This window comes from Pieris rapae, chromosome 21, assembly GCF_905147795.1.
Source record: "Pieris rapae chromosome 21, ilPieRapa1.1, whole genome shotgun sequence".
Lineage (NCBI taxonomy): Eukaryota > Metazoa > Arthropoda > Insecta > Lepidoptera > Pieridae > Pieris > Pieris rapae.
The window spans coordinates 3978031-3998363 of NC_059529.1; the positions used below are offsets into that span (position 1 = coordinate 3978031).

At 32.6% G+C, this 20333-nt stretch overlaps 1 protein-coding gene across 5 annotated transcripts in view; it reads left to right on the top strand.

Annotated features, from left to right (window-relative positions):
* LOC110998601 (rap1 GTPase-activating protein 1) overlaps window positions 1–20333 on the top strand; it is a 210562-nt gene that overhangs the window by 147304 nt on the left and 42925 nt on the right. The window contains exon 1 of one of the 5 annotated variants that reach the window (XM_045632847.1): window positions 4538–4729. The exons of the other annotated variants lie outside the window; for them this stretch is intronic. Coding sequence (XP_045488803.1) covers window positions 4619–4729 — 111 coding nt within the window. The 5' untranslated portion in view covers window positions 4538–4618. Of the gene's footprint in view, window positions 1–4537; window positions 4730–20333 lie in introns of those variants that run through there. 5 annotated transcript variants of the gene reach the window in all.

Here is a 20333-nt window from a genome sequence, read left to right on the forward strand (position 1 = left end):
CTGAAGCTATAATTGTTTCGCCGGCAATTAAACACACAATAATTAATAATATTTTATTTGTTATTTCTTATACTTACTGTTTCATGAAACATTTAGTCTAGATATCGAGATATAACTTCTGTATGTTAAAATCTATTATACAATTTTCGGGGTCAAACTTAGCACTAAATTTAGACGAGTATTCCCCAACTCTCCAATAATATTTAAACTTGAATTGTTCACATAAAGTTAAATAACAGGTTTAGCAAGAAATTTTAATACATTTTTGAATAGCGTTAAGAAGTCTTCCGAAGTAGGAGGGTATAATTGGATCTAAGAAAAACAATAATTCATACTTATACGTTAACACTCTACAACAATCATTCTACAGAATAAATATGTAGTATATACATCTTTAAACTTGCGCATACGCAGGCAAAAGTAGTATATCACTAATGATTTATTTAATGTTCTTTGCGAGCAGGTAATAGCACATTATGGTAACGCAAGACAATAAGGCAAGCGTTACATTGACGTTTTCACTTTGTAGAAAGTGTGTTTAGGAAACTAAGCGAGTGAGTTTTGTTTTTTCTATTGATATATCTTCTGCAATATATGAATTGCCAGAAAGTATTCACATTAAAGCATATAAGACAAACCAGTTTTCAAGTTCCAGTTCGCACAGAAGGTCCTGGGTTCGATGCCTATCGGAACTTTGTTGCTTGTACAATATATAATAGTACACCGAATTGAGTATACAAATATATATAAACAATAAAATTCCACCCCATGCTTTGATTGGTGATGAGGTTTATATTCAATTTAAATATTGTCGTACGAATAACATTGTGTTTTATTTAGAATAATAATAATTTATGGACATTTAGAAAAAAATATTCTAAGATACGTGAAAAATATTTTAAACGGTATTATACTGTGCTCAGCTAAGACCACTAGAAAGCATGTACATAGTACCTAACAAGCTTCTAAGAATCGTGACATTTCATTAATATGTATGAAAGTCTAATAAACCCTTGAAACTGACATGTTTTACATACAACTTGGCCAGCATTGGTACTCTGCAACTTATAATAGCAATCCGAATTCAGCGTTGAATTTTGGTACCGCGCGATATCAAGAATGACATGAGGATTATTGAGAGAACTATATTGAGTTTTCGTAAAGAATAGTAAAGTTCTTTTAGTTTAGAAAAACAACCTAATTAATTAAAAATTGAACTGAATTGAGTGCTATAGGTACGTATAAAGATTTATCTGGGGTAACAATTTCTAGGAGATATATCTTAATATATATATTTCTTGTGTGCGTGTGTATGTGACTGAACTCCGCTGTCCGCTGGACAATGTTTTTTTAATTAATTTTCAATTTATTAGTTGTTGTTGATTTTGGAATGTTTTACATTGGATCCGACAGACGGCGCTACCATCGCAGTGTCAAATTTTAAATAATATTCGAATTTTAATTTTAGTCTGTCCCGAAATTTAAAAAAGTTTTGTTATATCGTGTGTGACCATGTGCTGGATCGTTAGATATTGTCATAACATTTGAATAATAATTTTCATCAAAATGGCTTATTAAAAATTGAAATTTTGAAATTAAAGACGTGTAGACATGACAACGTCTGTCGGATCCGCTAGTACTATATATAACACATCCTTCTAATTCCCGATCGTATATGAAACTTTATCGCATTTAAATTATTACAAAAAATTCATTATATTATTACTTTTTCACGATGAATAACGTGTATTAGCATAATAATCAAATTACAGTATTTACGATTTTCTTAACCTAACGAAACCTAACCTAAAAAAATAAAAATGATTTAAAATTTATAAAAATAAATTAAATTAATTTCATTTCAATTGATTTTGTTAGTTATAAGGACACACGCAACTGTAAATTGTTAGCCGATAAGTAGGGATGCCTAGAGATTCAAATTTAATGACGTGGCATAAGTGATACCTGTATCTTATGTTCCATAATAAATATAATTTTTTTTGTTGTCGAATTTAATACTAAAACTAATAAGTATAGTCAATCCTGCGAGTGCCTAGTCATTTTAGAAAAATATATACCTACCTATTGCAAAATATTATGTACTTAATTATTTGCTTGAACAGTTCTGACATAAATAGTTGCGCTAATCCTGATTTCGTCGAACCGTAGTATTATTATTCTTATCCGCCCAGTTCGTAAACATTTTAAGATCGAAAGAATCCATTTTCTGATATTCTTAGACAATACTGCGGTATTCCAATGATAGCATAATTTTTATAGTAGAACAAATAAATCTTGAAAAAACATTCATCACAAAATGGACTACTTAAATATATCCCCCATAACTTGAAGTGATTAAACCAAATTTCGACCCTATCACGATATATAATAATTATAATATTAATTAGAATTATTGTACGCAAACCGATAAAGGTTTATGACCGATATGATGCCTATAAATAAAATATAATTGTTAATTTTAAACTTTTTACGTTTAACAACATGCAGAAATCTGCACATCTGTAAATAAAGATAACACTGAAACAAAAGCATACGATTAAATTAAATATACTTACCTGAATTTCATCATTTTGTATACAGTTAGATACTTGTTCAGTGAGGTAGATTTTGAATTCATTAGAGATAATTGCAAATGCTGATGATGAATATTAGAAAAAACAGGCTTGGCTATTGATTTAATACTCTTTCTTATATTTATACAAAAAAAATATCTAAGTGATTTATGAGCCCCACATATCTACTGATATGAAGTAGAAATCATAATAAAAAATCACGGTATACAGTGTTAATGAGAGCATTTAAGTGGTTTATGGAGTATCACTTTAGTTTCAGGCTCTGATACATTGGACATGCATTGATTTGTAAAGAAAATTATCTGAAGTGAGCCATGCCGCTTGATGATAATTATAAGGGTTCATTTGAATCATGGACGACTCAACTTTATTAGGCATTAATGTCAATGTATTTCGTTTTCTCTTTGCAATATAATATTTACTATCAATAAGTATGTTTGGACTGTAAACCTTTGTATATGAACAACTTGATGTTTACATGTTTTTCATCGATTGTCGAAGTTAAGGGAAGAGAAGTTTTAGAAACATTTTTCATCGCGACAAAGAATTTTCCTACATTTTTCTTATGAGATATGGACATAAATCTCACTGTAAAATGATGAAATGATAATGTTCGTACTTGAAAACCTTCAATTGAGAAGTTCACGCCTTTGAATGCAATGCAATGACTACTTTGTTAACCAAATAATGATGTACAAAGCTTTTTCATTCTCAAATGACTATATAGGTTAAATACTGCGAAATTAATTTAATTAATATCAACTATAAATCTTGTGAAGCTATATATGCACTTATAAAAGAACATATACCTATTGTAACACAATCAATACAATGAAACCTTGTATATATTATATACTTTATTTTATATACGAATGCGAACGCACAAACATATACAAATATTCTAATACAAATATTTGCAATATTTTATTGCAAATATTTGTTTATTATTTGATATAATTCTAACAGATGACGCTGTGTTAAAAGTACCAACGTTTCACATAAGCTATCTACCTTTCACATAAGGTGCAGCAACGCTTGGCCGAGTCTGCTAGTTATATATAATAATGTCATACAATTTAGTTGATCAACTCAGCAAAAGTCAAATATAATTGACGTACATGCTTTTAAAAAGAGCATTGTCGCATGCAATATTCAACAAGGTGTACTTTATCTTAGCCCTTGTTGAAATCCACCGGGAAAATAATTTGGGATGAAATGATGAAACTGTATAAGTGACTGATGTTTTATTCAGAGCTTGGTTTATGCGATGTTGGATATTCGAATTTTTATGTAACAGTTAAATAGCTGTTGGTAAATTATAGAGTTATGTTAATTGTCTTTACTGGATAATTCTACACTTAAATGTATGTTTCTAAATAGAAGTGACTTGAATGTCTTTATTGTTTTAAAAATACAAATTCAATTACAAAAAATACAAATCGTACATACTTATCCATTCTCTATAGGCCGGCAATGCACTCCTCTGGCATAGAAAGTGTCCAGGCGGCGGTATCACTTAACATCAGATGAACCTTCTGCGTGTTTGCCCCCGACTCTATAAAAAAAAATACTATGACGACGGCCTTCCTTCGTACGGGTTAAAAAACTGCGTTAAACGCAACAAGCCGCCAAAAATATTTACTTCAAATTGCGTAAATTTACATTCAAATTAAAAATTAAAACTTAAATTACATGGCAATTCTCAAAAATTATCTTCTTTACGACCTCATCTTTTTTAATAGTGGGCACACAGAGTGTAAGTGATTGTTTATTGTTGATTGGGTTTCTCTTAAATAGTTTATCTGCTGTCACTTGAAAATTTTAATTTGAATTAAGAACATACTAATGTTGGCACAACTTTGTTTATTGGCAGTATTATCTCATTATATTTATCCTGGTGCCAATATTATCAGCGCATTGAACATGTTTTCATGGCATTTTCCTCCGACGTTTCAGTATGTTCAGACGCGTATGTACTGCGATAGTGTTTTTGGTTTCGATGTGTGAAGTGTATTTGTGTTAAGATGACTTCAACTCCGAGAAGAACTTCGTGGGGGGTGATCGTAGATTTGTTGCATCGTCGAGGCTCCCTCCAGAAGGATTCACCATCTTTTTCAACATCTCCATCAGATTCAGTATGTAGTTTAATGTTTCCTATTGTGAATATTGACGCGTAAATGAAGAGCCTTGAATGCCAGCCAATCTTATCATTGACTGATATGCAAATAATTTTTTGGTGTTTTGTTATATTCAGCACTGATAGGCTTTTTATAACTCGGATTAACCAAAACAATCGTCACTCCAAGTTAGAACCTTGTCAATATAACTGCCTAAGTAAAGTGATAGTAAGTCATTTTAAACCGCATATGGTACCAATAAGGCTTAAGTTTATTTAACAACAATATATCCTTGAAAAATTAATTTTGGAATTTAGAGTTTTTGCAGTCCTGTTTTTATAGTGTCAGACCATACATTACTTGAGGCTTGATCATTTGAAATGTTAATAACATAGTTTTGCTATTCAGTCTAGTGAATCTGTCCACTGGTGCCTTTAAATCAGTAACTGCACATTGCAAGATATGTTTAAAGAACTTAATTTCTCATTACAAAAAAATATTTTATTTACATGAGAAACTTAATATTCATATGTATATATACGAGCGAGATACACGTCGCCATAAGACGTCTTAATTTTAGTCAACTGTGTTCATTCTAATTTTGATAATTGTGAATTTGAGATGGTAATTGATCAAATAATTGTACACCACCATACCTAATAGATTTCTCTAAATAATTTGTACGCGGCTTCGGCAAGATTAGCAAACTCGCTCGACCGAAGATACATTTGTGTCTGAAATATTCATACAAGTATTTCAAAGGCACATTTTCAGTTTAATGTATGTAATATAACGTTAAAGCTTATTAAGGAATGCGAAAACAAAACACTGTCGCGCAAATATGGCGCAGTATTTAATGAGACAGCGTTTCCAACTTTTGCAATTTAATATTAAGGATTTTTAATACGTAAATGCCTACCTATTAAGGTGATGTCATACAGTGTTCACTGACATGTATTCGGATTAGATAGACAGCTCATAACGCGTAACGAAGGTCGGAACCTTGTCACACTAACGCTGAACTTAATTTCTATTGATTGCTACTTAAAGTACTATACATGAGATAAACTCTTACTAAAGTTAAGCCAAGGTAAAGTTTTTGTTAACGTAATCATGTGTTTTTTTTTGCCGCATGTTTTAAATAACTTTATTCGTCATAAGATCGATCTTAAGACTTACGATTAAGTTACTAAGGAACCGCGTAACGCGTAACTTAACGTTTTTGTGCCGTGTTACCTTAGCCTTTTTTAAATTCTTAGGAAATTTAAAACTTAAACTTGAAAGACACACACATAAAATTCTTAATTTTTTCCTAAACAAGAAACAAATAGTACCTATCTTTTATGACATACAAGAAAATTTTAGCGACCCGGTAAGTAAATTTTCAAAACATAATATCAAAATAAAACTTCAATTCAAATTTCAAATAATTTAAATAAATCTTCGATTGCCCCCAAAATATACAGCATAAATTGTAAGCGACACACCCCCATTTTATAAACTCATTCATAGACAGGAACCAGCGTTTTCTCTATTTATTATATTTAAATAATTCTTATTAAGATGTATACCCCTATTTAAGAGGCACTTGAATATACTACACACTTGGCATGCTTTTAAAATTCACCAGTTTCATTTCAAAGTTTTTGAAACGGCATAGTTTCGTCTCCCTTAGGAACGTTTCAATGGGCAGTCCATTCGTCGTCACGTGCTTAAATTGAAAAGGTTCCAAGTGATGCTCTCAATAAGAACGCGTGCTTAACATGAAAACGCGATGAGCTTTTGTAGATACACTAGAATCTTTGGCAGGTTGAGACTTTTCAATGGAACATTTTTATTACGAAATCGTAATTATTGTGTAGGAAGAAATGTGATAGTTAAATTTTTAACATTATATTAATTTACAACCTTATATTAATTTGTATACCTCGTCTTGTCTTTCATGCATTTCACACGAGTTGCCTGAAAGTGATAGCTGTATAGTTGTAGCTACTTCTACTTCTTTCTTAGATAAATTTAAATTCATATGAAACTTTTATATTACTTAACTAAGAAAGATCAAAAACTTTAATTCATATGTTACTTTTCGATAATGCGATTATACAATTTTATAACTATTGTTTTGATGGCATATGTGGTTACCCTGGTGACTGATAGTAACAGTTGCGTATGCGCAGGTGTAAAAACAGCTGACGAACCATTTATCTATCGCACATTTGTTTGTCTACTTTTTGAACACAGCCTTTGCTTATTAGTTTTGAATGTAATATTTTCTATGTAGGTATATCACTTATAATTGATTTTCAATCAAATTTTGAATTAGTGATTGAATCATAATATTTGATTTTCCTAAATGCTATATATAGATGATAAATAAATAATTATCCCCATAAGCAAATTTATCAGGTTAACCCAATTAAACATTACACAGGAAAATACTACGCATCAACACTACTTCATCTGACGACTATTTGGAGTCAGTTATTTAGAACATATAACTCATATGTACATACATAGACTAAATATGAGATCTATGGAATCTTGACGTGTGTGAGGATAGTTTGAAATTTAAAATGAGGGTTGGATTTATCCGAAACCATGTTTATGTGTTTATTATATTTTTATTTTTGCTTTAAGTTTCAACAGCACAGCGGCGTTATATGCAAACTATATAGTATAGCGTTATATACAAAGTATATAACCGTGGTATAAATTTTACTAATATATGTTTGTATGTAAAACAAAAGAAAATATCGTAATCAACATGGTGTTTTATTAATATCGAACACTTTTAATCTCTAACTGTGAAAGTAATAAATTAGTACAATTTTAATGGTCTTTGCAATATACTTACCTAATTCCATGGAAATGAAGGATTATATTGCCCTAAATATCGTGGACGCCACACGCGATCATAATGTAAAGATTATTTTGTCGTAAATTAGAATGAATTGCGCCAGTATTACAAATGAGTTGTTTATTATGTGCTTATATGACACGCATACTTCTAATACATCTTACATTTTATTTTGAGTTAAAGTACAGTTTTCTTATCATTGAAAGTAAAATATTTTTGAGTTATACCAATAATTTCGGTTACCAAACCAAGCGCTGATTGATATTATATGTTGTCTTATAAAATAAATTAAAATGAGTTTTTAAAATATATCCTAATATATTTTAAAAATGTATTATGAAGTTTTTGGGATTTATATTTCTAAGAGAAAAATATCTATACGAATCCGATACTAACACATTATAGGCATTGATTTTCAATATCTTACCTACATTATTATATTCGCTACGTCGCGCAATACTTTTAAGAACGACATATTTTCTCAATTTTACTGCATTGGCATTGCAGATCTTTAAATTCGTGAAACCTTAATATTATGAAATCTCTAGAAACATTCTACGTCACGAGTACCTTGTTATTTCTTTGTTTTAATTGGACAACTTTATGAAACAAATCAAAAATTCATGATGAGAACAATCGTTTGATTAACGAATAAACAAAATGTATTTCACCATGCCTATTGTCTTTAAACTATTGTTATTCTTTGTTGCATTTCTCTCTGCGAACAATGTTTAGTCAAACTATTTACAGAATATATCAGAAAACTAGCCAGGTAAAATACTCTTATTAGTATGACCAAAACCAATTTAATTAATTTGTAGAATGAAGCTCAATAACAGTAACTTCAACTTCTAACATATGATCTAAACAAGTCAATCAATAAAAATTAATATTTTTTATTAACTTTTTTTCACGATAATTAAATAATAATATTATTAATGAAATTAAAAAAAGGAAAACATTGTGCAACCAACCTTCTATAGTAGCTACTATGCAATCTATTCCAGGTAACCAACGAAAAAGCAAGATTGTTTTATTTCAGTTAATTAGGTGTTGGTTTTCCATAAGCTTACAAATCATCATACAATCGTGATAGATTTCTTTCTATTCATGACGGTGTGAATGAACTAAGATCTATGAGAAAATAGAACGGAGATCTCTAATTGTGATCTGCAAAGTATAATTAATGTCTCAAGAACAATGTTACCAGTTTTTAGGAACCGTGCTATTGAACAGTAGAGAAATTCTCAATCGTATGCGATTTACGCACACTTATATAGCTTAAGATATTCTTATTCTCTATATTCCTCCAAAGACTGGAGTAGTGGACGGTTCGAGTGTAAGGCAGAAAAAGTATTGATTCGCTTGAGATCTGTTAATGGAGAAAAATGATTCGCATAGGATGAACCGCTAAACAATCAATCTTGGACCCAAGTCTGACTGGTTAACGTTTAAAGAACTTTATTTATCATTACAAAAAAAAATATTTACGTGAGAAACTAAATATTGATATGTATATATACGCGCGAGATACACGTCGCCATTAGCAGTTTAGTTAACCCGGTAGTTCGTTTCAACTCAACAATATGCTATAGAACAGTTTTACTCTGGTCTTTTCACCCGTCGCGAAACAAATAACCTGGAAAAACTGGTTGGCGTCGGAAAGGTGCCAAAGGTTGCGTTCAGATGTGATGATTCTCAAAGGCCTCCCCATAGCACCTGCGCTAACAGAACCTATAGACCGAAAGTGAGGATATTACTACCAGGGCAACAGGCCCTTTTTTGTGGCACGACCTGCAGCAATATACGATCCGACTGAAGAGATATAGATTAATTGTCTTCAAAAAAATCAGTAGCGCGGTTTTGATTTGTCTTAACAGGCTTGTCACACTCATAGTGTATAGACTAATGTGGCAAAGTGAGGTGAGGTGTTGAAATGAGTTCGTTATTTAAATCAAATCAACATTAACACGATGGACGAACAAAATCGGGTATATTGTGCAAAGTATTATTAGAAGATGGCAATGAACTTTCGCTGAACTAATTAGTGCGCCGTGTTTCTGTCAGTCATAAAACCTTAATCGTTTTGTTTATTCTATATATAATTAGGAAAATTCATCCCGTTTATCGCAGAAACTCAAATGTTCTATGCAAGAATAATACCAGAATACCTGATTCTTTTTGGCTGCATATCTTAAAGTCCGAAGATTGAATCCCGTGTGGGGTCGAAGATATAAAATACCATTGAGTTGGCTGTGCCTAAGTACGATCCATTTTTTTATAGAATCTTATTATCGCGTAGACTAGCGTATCTTATCTGTTCTGCTCATGTGAAGTAATGCCCATAGATAGATACTTATACTGTCAGAAGAGTCGCAAGTGAAGACATATCATGAGCCATGGAGTATCAGGCAGCCTGTATCTGCATATACAAATACGTTAGACCATCTACGTCATTGGTTACTCAATAAAACTTTGCCGCTGTCTTACAAAATAACATAAATAAGGAACTTATCTTATTTTCCATTTGAATGGTCACAAATAATCGATAAAATCTATTATGATTCATACCAGTGACTAATACCTCTCACGACTTGCCGCAGAATGTTGAAAGACGTAAATGACAGTAACCAGTTGTTTCACGACTGTAGATTTACCACCTATTTATAACCTGCCCGTTTGCCTCCTGTTCTATAAAAAAAACGAAGTTACACTGCACAAAGGCCGGCAACGTACTAGCAAGCATCCTGTGATTGTCTGTGAGTGAATTTATTTATAAAAACACTCCTGCCTTAACAGGTGACCCTAAATTGACACGAGTGAACAATAATAATATATGAAATTACATAATACATAAAAAATACAAGAATTTTACTAACTGTAGGAACTAACAGATAATATAACTTTTGCCAGCTCACTCAACGGACAATGAAAAAGGTCCGCTAACCTATGTACGTTGTTAAGTTAATTAACACACCGAAAAACATGTGCCTTTGCAGAAGGCTAGTCCTAGCCGTGGGCATATGAAGTAACGGCGGAGGATGACGCTTTCTGACGTAGGTACCTATCAGGCACATTGAAGCTAAGGTACTGTAGTACTGCCGAATAACTGTGCTTGCCATGTAACAACTTTATTAAGTACATTACTTGTGGCCCGCCTGGTCGTTTTATAGCGGGTAATCGCTACTTAAATTGTTCTAATTGTTAACAGTTATTTTCATAAGACATTAAAGAAATAACTATTAACTTGTACTTAATATGAAGTTTCTATAAGTCAAACGATTAGTTTGATTATCAACTGTTAAAACGTTAAAGCTGCATAGAAAGCTTGAGCAATTTAATCTATACATCACATTTACCCAAAACGATAAGTAAACCTCAATTAGTAAACCTTTTTTAAAAAGCACTTAACAAAGTCAACTGCAAATCCTCCGGGCTTTACCAAACAATACTGACTCATAACATTTCTTAATACCTCGCATTAAGATTCATATCACGCTAACATAGAACGAAATCATAATCCTTATGTCTTGCTTGAATAAATCACGTTGTCGCAACACAGACAAACCTTTGCAAACAGAATATGCAATGATATGTGTACGCTTTTGTTTTTGGGTTCAGCGTAGGTTAAGAACTTCAAGTCCAATGTCTTACGTACGAAGCTTTTTGAATCTAGAACGCAAAGTACTTTTTAATAGTGTGTTCTCTTTTTGAAAATTTCACCGAATTTTTTACCAAAAATTTCACACCCTATGCCGTGTTGTTTTTTAACGTAAATTTTTCTTAATTTGTTATTTCAATTACGAACTTACATATATTAGATATTCATTTTTTCTTATTAATAGAATTCTATAAAATGTTAACATTATTGTAGTGACCTTCATGTTTGAATTTATTTGGATTTTCGTAATCTTCTATTTGTTTTACAATAATCGCCGGATGTTTACATCAAATCAACCTTACAAGGATTTCGCGATTAATATTAAATATATTTTAGACTGGAGCAAATTTAATAATACTCAAGCTATTAATTAATTATTAATGTTATAAAATGCTAGTCTATGGATTTATACTATTTTTTATGACAGACGTTACATTAATTTGCGAAGGAGTATATAAATTACATATTTATATACTCCTTCGCAACATTCTTGAATTAAAATAAAACTAAGGTAATTTAAGTAAGGAAATCGCATCAAGGCGTAAATCTCGCCCGATTTTATTTATCTGTTTATCCGACAAAAAGTCATACGACACGAAACGATTGGCATTTTATTTTATTTATAAGTGCATCTAACCGAGACCATCGATCGTAGGCGACCGGGCTATAAATAATACTGAATGCATCGTGACCCACTTAGGAAAGTTTCACGAGAATAGGAGGCTGCGGTGTAGTGTTATCCCCTTTGAAACTTTCCGCATTAAGTTTCGCATTTGAACCCCTTTGTATATACACTTTTAAAGACAATTTTTCATTAAAGAATACGTTGTACCTTTTTATATTTTTTTATATACAACTTTGAATGGCAAATAATGAGGTTCTCATATGCCCGATTCAGATTCGCTTTCGGACACATACTAACAATCATAGTCTAATAAATTGAATTATAATTCATCTTGAATAATAGTGTTGATTAATTAAGTTTTTATCTAGTAAAATTTTATTTAAGTAATAAAACCACAAACATCGCGCATGCAAATGAAAATCATGTATCATGTAGCTTCGGCCACTGTCACAATAATAATAATAATAATAATCATCATCATCATCATCTTTGTATTCTCACATATATGTTACAACTATGTATTAACACTTTATGGAGGTTTCTCAGATTTTCAGCGTTTACTGAGACGTTAAGTCAAGTGTATATAGTGTAACTAATATGCTGTGCCACCCCTAAAGATGATTATCGTACTTATCTCGTGCAAGAGAAACTGGAGGTCTATGACAGATGGCCAACGACTGTCATTCACACCATATGCAACACGCGATACAAGTCAACCGTTAAGATGGTGCAATTCATTATGAAACCTATATCAATTGCACTCCTATTGAGTTTCTAGAACAATGTTATGAAATACTGATTGATCTTGCATTTTAATTCAATAATTCAATAACGGAAAAACGTTTATAAAACACGTTTCTAGATCTATAATAATTATTCAGAATTTTTCGATTTCTTTGAGTCGCTTACAAATACTTAAATCTTGGAATATCCCGTTAGGAAAACTTAAACGATCTTTAATAATAATTGTCAATATAACTGACTCATATAACATATAGTCGGAATCTTCGACGTAGTTCATCTTTATTTACTATCCGCGTCTATTTATTAATTCTTAATATTGTCATCATTGAAATGTTATTTGTATGATATGCTTTTGACACGGAATTAATGATGGTCGTATTGAACATGTGGCAATGTAAAAATATATACACACTATTAGGATTCTCGTATATTGCAATATAGCCTCCACCACTATCAGACGGCTTAATTGTAACGAAAGAGCTCAAACGAAACAAAAAACGCTAAAAAAGCAGTCACTGCGTCATTTAATGTACGATTTTAAGACTAGACGCAAATTACGTTCATTACTGTATGTGATTAGCAAATGACATTCGATTGTCTGCTTTCATGCTATTTGTATCAAATTGAAAATTATAAAAAACGCAAGGTATGCAGTTTCCTTTGGCATAAGTATTGTTTAAGGATTTTTTTTGACGTTCATAAGTGTACATGTTTACCTATATTAATAAAGATATTTTTGAGTATGAGTTTGAACTTTCACGTTCATAAAATATATATGTACTTAGTTTATACTTTACCGCTAATTCATTTACACTTCGTTAGAAATACAGTACAATTAAAATAACTAAATAAAAAGCAGCATATTATCGCTTTCGAGAGATCTCTTTCAGGTAACTGTACCGAAAATAATACGCAAAATTTAAATGTTTAATGTTTAAAGAACTTTATTTCTCATTACAAAACAGAAATATTTTATTTACATGAGAAACTTAATATTAATATGTGTATATTATATACGAGCGAGATACACGTCGCCATTAGCCGTAACAATTTTAGTCAGCTATGTTCATTCTAACATGCATCTTTAATGCCTTTTTGAATTTGTCAAACACTCCAATATTACGAATTTGAGATGGTAATTGGTTAAATAATTGCACACCTTCATACCTAATAGATTTCTTCAAATAATTTGTACGCGGCTTCGGTAAGATAAGCAAACTCGCTCGACGAGTATTGCGTGTCGTTGTGTGTTTGATTTTTTTAAACGACAAGCAACTATGGATTGAGTTATTTAAAATTTTTTTTATCAAGATACAGGTGCTATATACATACAGTTGTTTAATTGTCATAATTTTGGTTTCTTGGTAGATTTTATTAGTCGGTGTTAAAAAATTGTATCTAAATAATGATTTTATTAATTTATTTTGTAGTGTTTGTAAGTTAGAAATTATGTTTTTACATGCCGTACCCCATATTTCAATTAGATATATGAAATGTGGCTTGACTAAACAATTATAAATTAAATGACGTACGGATTGAGGAATACATTTTGATATTGACCAAAATCTGCCTATAAGTGATTTTAGTTTGGTAATTATGTGTGATATATGAAAGTTCCACTTTAAATATGTATCTATTCTAAGACCCAGATATTTTTCCCATTTTTTGTTAGTGATTTCAACGTCTTGAACTTTTAACGGTTGAAACATAGGAATGATTTTATTTTTTGCGCTGAATATTACATAAGATGTTTTTGAGATATTTATGGTTAGCAGATTTTGTTGAAACCAAGAATATAGAGAATTTAGGTCTGACTGAGCTCGAGCAACCATAGTCTGGATATTTATACCGAAATAAAATAAGCAGGTGTCATCAGTGTAGAGAGTGATTTGGCCATGTAAACCGAGCTCGTGAATGTTATTAATATATATTAAAAATAACAGTGGACCTAGTATAGACCCTTGTGGGACGCCGCATGTTACTGGTATTTCTGAGCTTTGAGCATTACCTATTTTGACTATCTGGGTTCTGTTTGATAGATAAGATTTGAATAATTTTAGCGCACCTTTTATTCCAATTTTTAAAAAAATAAAAATTTAAGATTTACAATTACTTAGATATAAATAATGGAAAATAGGCAACAATTAAAATATGAAAACAGCGAAAAGGGCTATAAAAATATATAAGGTGTTAAAGGTAGGATTGAGGTAAAGCAAGTAAATCGACAAAAAACAATTCCTCTTAATTGTCAGTAGGTATATGAATAAATTTACTTTTCCACAGACTGCTGTAATTCTACTGCTGTAGGGTCATTAAACTGTTACTACGTTGCGTTGGTTACGTTTAACACAATATGCTTTACTTAATAAGAAATTTGTGATTCAAATTACCTGAATTAGGCGTTCGTTCTTACGTACGTTATGTATCCATTTCACTTCCAAGTGATGTTTAATATTAGGCGTGAAATATCTGAGCACTTGGCGTATTTCCTCAGGGGTTTCCTATGGTGCTGCACTCGCTGGCTTCAATATGCTATATCGTAAAATCCCTCTTAGTGTGTATTAGATAGTATCCTCTGTAATTAAGGATGTTAACCTCGCAGGCTAGTGATTAGGATTAATAATATCGTTTAATAATCAACATAGTATCGTAAAACAAGTATTACGTAAGCACTATACCGGTAAGAGGATCTTTGATTTTCATATTTGGCGATTACGTCAACAGTAATTATACAACTTACCCATACGTTGTTTTTTGGAGGATTTTTAAGGATTAAAAAAAATACTTTTGTGTACTGTTATTTTTGAGAACGTTGCTTACTTTTGTTGACAAGCGGAGGAGGGGGATAAATTACACTAACAATTTATCCAAAATAGAGAGCGGCATTTAGAGAGATGATCTACTGGACTCGTGAATTCATTAGATTAAATTAAGTTGTAATATTAAAGACTAATTTACATTTGTAGGATAGATAAAACATAATTCCATGTTAAATGAAAACCACAATTAAAACAACATTATACCGTTCCTCCAACAGTAATTAAAATATTTCACATCGTGCACTTAAATTCTCTAGAGCAAAAAAACCAGGGTTAAACCATACAAATTCGCGATTCACGTTTTAATAAACAAAAATATAATCTTTTCACATTTTAATCTTTTAGTATTTGACCTAGATCGTTGAAAACGCACTAGTTTTTATTAAAAAACTGAAATGCAGCTCTTCAATTACGTTTCACAGCCATCGAGGAGCAAGTTGCCTGCGTGCAATTTATACATATAATGCTGATTGAATAATGACATAGTTTGTACTATATGTATTTGTACTTAATGCGAATATCGGTTGGGTTTTAAAAAGGGGAGGACGCCCACCAGGGAAGGTAAAATAAAAAAGATAGCTGGGGATGATTGGAGAATGGTAGCGAAGCTAAAAAAAAGTTGAATAATTTGAGGAGGCCTTCACTCTGATGGAAATCGTGTTTAAATACCAAAAATATTTTCTTTTATATTACTAGGAACACATGCTATTATATATTTATCTATAGGAATCTGGTTCGATTTCCAATGCAACAATTAATAATATGATGTTGTATGAAAAGTATACACTTATCGCCTCTACATAAATTTAATTGCACTATACTTACGATCATAAGTTAAGTTAATTGAACAGTTTTTCAAATCTAATTACATTATTTTTTAATGTAACATATTGTTTTAAAGCCGTCGATTTTATTATGAAACTTTAAACGGTTATTTATTTAAGTATATACCTATATCAGTATCGAGTATTTTATGTTGTAACTAACAAAGAAGGTATACGGATTCGAGTCATACGGAAATCATAGTTTAAGTCTCGACTCTAAAGCATTGAAATAGCGGCATCTTTTTTATAATTACACGAGTATGTACTTGGTGAAACGCGTTAAATATTTAAAAAGTAATTTTGTTAGTTTGTAGCGAGACGTATATTTAATGTTATTTTTCGTCGTAAATGTGCACTCAGCACAGCAATAACATTGCATGACCTGAGAGTAATCATTAGTGCGGTATACAGCAGCCGTTCTACGTTTTATATATTAATAAACTGAACAACTCATGTGAAACGAAAGCCGAAACTATTCTGTTCATTATGGTTGGTGAAACGAAAAGACGGTTCGTGTCGCGTGTCTGTGATTGGACATAAGAGGCTGTTGACCAATGAGAACCAAACGAAACACCCTATGGTCTATCGCGATAGCGCTTTGTGATTGGTCAAATAAAAGGTCATAGCCTGTTCATGGTGGAGTAATAGCTGATCGCATCTACCTCTCCAAAGACAAATCTTTTTTTCCCTGTAAATAATTTGTTTGTAAACAAAACCGAAAGAATGGAAGCGGTTGGTTGAATGTGGAGCTTTTAGTTCCACCCAATTAATGAACTTACAGTTAATTACACACACATACAAAATCTATGGTTTTATAATTGCCCCCGAGGTTGAGTTTAAATTACAGCTTAATGCATATTTATAGTTATAATATCCTACGTATAAAGTCGGTTAAGTGTTTCCAGTGAGGTACAAGTTTGAAGTACAATTTAAGAGTTTACAGAAAGTTGGCACTCGCTTTGCACTGTCCCGGAGTGCTGGAAGATCGCATCGATACATCCGATCCCTAAAAAAGGCGATCGCTCCGATCCGTCCAACTATCGCCCAATAGCGATAACCTCCTTGTTCTCCAAAATAATGGAATCCATTATTAATTGCCAGCTCCTGGAGTATCTGGAGGGCCACCAGCTGATAAGTGACTCTCAGTACGGCTTTCGTCGTGGTCGTTCGGCTGGTGACCTTCTTGTATACCTTACGCATAGATGGGCGGAGGCAATTGAGTCCAAGGGGGAGGCTCTAGCGGTTAGTTTGGACATAGCGAAAGCCTTCGATCGGGTGTGGCACAGAGCACTGCTCTCGAAGCTTCCAGCCTACGGGCTTCCCGAGAAATTATGCAATTGGATCTCCAGCTTTCTGGCCGATCGGAGCATCAAGGTCGTCATCGACGGAGCATGTTCCGACCTTAAACCCGTGAACGCTGGGGTCCCACAAGGCTGTGTTTTATCCCCGACCCTGTTTCTTCTGCATATCAATGATATGTTGCAACTTAGCAACATTCACTGCTATGCGGATGACAGCACTGGGGACACTCTTTACACTGGCCGGGCAAGTATTTCTCGGGCAGATGTCGATGAGTACCGGAACAAACTTGTGTCTGAAGTAGAAACCCTACTATGTGGAGTCTCTGACTGGGGCAGACTAAACCTAGTCCAATTTAACCCCAAAAAGACACAAGTTTGCGCGTTTTCCGCTAAAAAAACACCCTTTGTCGCTACTCCTCTTTTCGAAAACACTCTCCTTAAAGCCACAGCCAGCATTGGAATACTTGGCGTTGACATATCGAACGACGTTCAGTTTCGCGGTCACTTGGAGGGAAAGGCAAAATTAGCCTCCAAAAAGCTTGGTGTGCTCAGCAGGGCGAGACGGTACTTCACTCCGGGCCACCGCTTGCAACTATATAAAGCTCAAATTCGGCCCCACATGGAGTACTGTTCCCACCTTTGGGCGGGTGCTCCCCAGTACCAGCTTCTTCCACTTGACCGTATTCAACGAAGAGCGGTTCGAATCGTTGACGACCAAAATCTCTCCAAGCGGCTTGATCCTTTGGCGTTGCGTAGAGATGTGGGGTCTCTCTGCATCTTCTACCGCATTTACCATGGAGAGTGTTCAGAGGAGTTGTTCGGATTAATACCTGCAGCTGAGTTTCATCATCGGACGTCGAGGCAGAATACGAAATTCCACCCGTATCACCTCGACGTCCGCCGTTCCACAACTGCGCGTTTTTCCAGGCAGTTTTTGCCGCGCACCACCACTCTGTGGAACCAGCTGCCAACTGAAGTATTTCCGAACCAATCCGACTTAGGGTCCTTCAAGAAAAGAGCGTACCAATTCTTAAAAGGCCGGCAACGCACTCGCGAGCCCTCTGGCATTGAGGGTGTCCATGGGCGGCGGTATCACTTAACATCAGGTGAGCCTCCTGCCCGTTTGCCCCCTGTTCTATAAAAAAAAAAAAAAAAAAAAAAGTGCTTATAAGAAAATTGCTTCACAAACTTCCACCTATCTTCCACCTATTTCATATCTATTATACTGTTATAGACAGCTATTTGAACCGTTTCCAAATAAATTCTATTAAAGGTACTTTATAACCGTGTTCGACGTTCCATTGAATATTTAAGTATATGAAAAATGAGTTTGCGAAAAATTATGCGGATCCAAATTGTTTTATATAAGTAATGTACATAAATATATATATTAAAATTATTCATACTTTTATTTAGGGTTTCCTTAGTAAGTATTATACAATTATTTTTAATATAATTATGTATTTATCATTTAAAGTGTTAAGATGTTATAAGTATTAGAGGCCATTGAAATTGATTTTATAAATTTTATGAGAGACATTTCTAGAACTAAAATACGTTGAAGCAGCGTTCTAGACAGAAACCTATTAAGTTAATATTCATGTAATCCCAATCTTTCAGAAATTCTTCGAAAATAAATTTATATATTTTTATGACATTCCATACTATTCCATAGATAAATAATATATCTTCTTATCTTACAAATCGTATTTCTCAGACACTGCATAGTGTCGATATCTTAGATAAGCTCCCCTCGATATTCCGACGATTTATTCATGGCTGCGCATAAATTGCAAAAGAACTGTGGTCGCCTTGTCATTCTCACAGTTTCCTGTCTTGAGGATTTGAAATTTTTATAAGCTCTTGTATACGTAAATTGTGAGTACCTGTAAATGCTCGGAAATATTTGATATTTTTACATATTACTAGGTAACTTGCCAAACACCTAGCGAATTCAAATTTGGAATACTAATTTTGAATTCAAATTTGGAATTTTAAAATATTACGGCGATACCTAACTGAGATAGTGATTGATATTTTTTCCTTTAAGCTTATAAATGCTTGTAGCGAAAAAGTACCCGTTGTACTATTAAACCCTTGAATGTTTAAATGCACATACACACCATAGAAGGAGCAATAATTTAATTTCCTTAAATGTAATTCGTAATAATTCGGTTTCACTTGTTATAAAACAACGCAAACACGCACAACTAATTAAATGCTATTTTTATATTTTAGCACTATTGCGTAATAGTTAACTTAGGTTTTCCCTTCCACGTTTCACATTGTTCGCTTCTAGAATTATTTCTAAAGGTACATACATGCATATTATATTGATTTCGAATAAGCACATTTTATATTCTTTATTTCTTTGTTTATTTACAAATCAATATATGTTTTATATTGTTCCACGTATATTTTAAACACGGAATAGATGTGTATATGTTCTGTATGATTTAGCTATCATTTTATTTATTACTTAATAAAATAAGTTAAATGACTCTCAAATTAGATTTTCGTTTCAAAGGGATATCTTAGTACTAATAATATTTAAAGCCGAAAAGATCGATTCACATTTTACGAAACACTAAAGAAGCGGCCGTGGGCGTATGAACCACATGCATCCATGGTGTGCATGTGAACAAAACGGTTGTTACTTAGTGTTATCTGAAATCCTAAAAAATATTAATACTATATATGAAGTAAATAAACTAACCACAGTACTTATATATACATATATATATATATACATTCAAAGACCAGTTAAATCTTAAGCTCATGCTTAAGTACA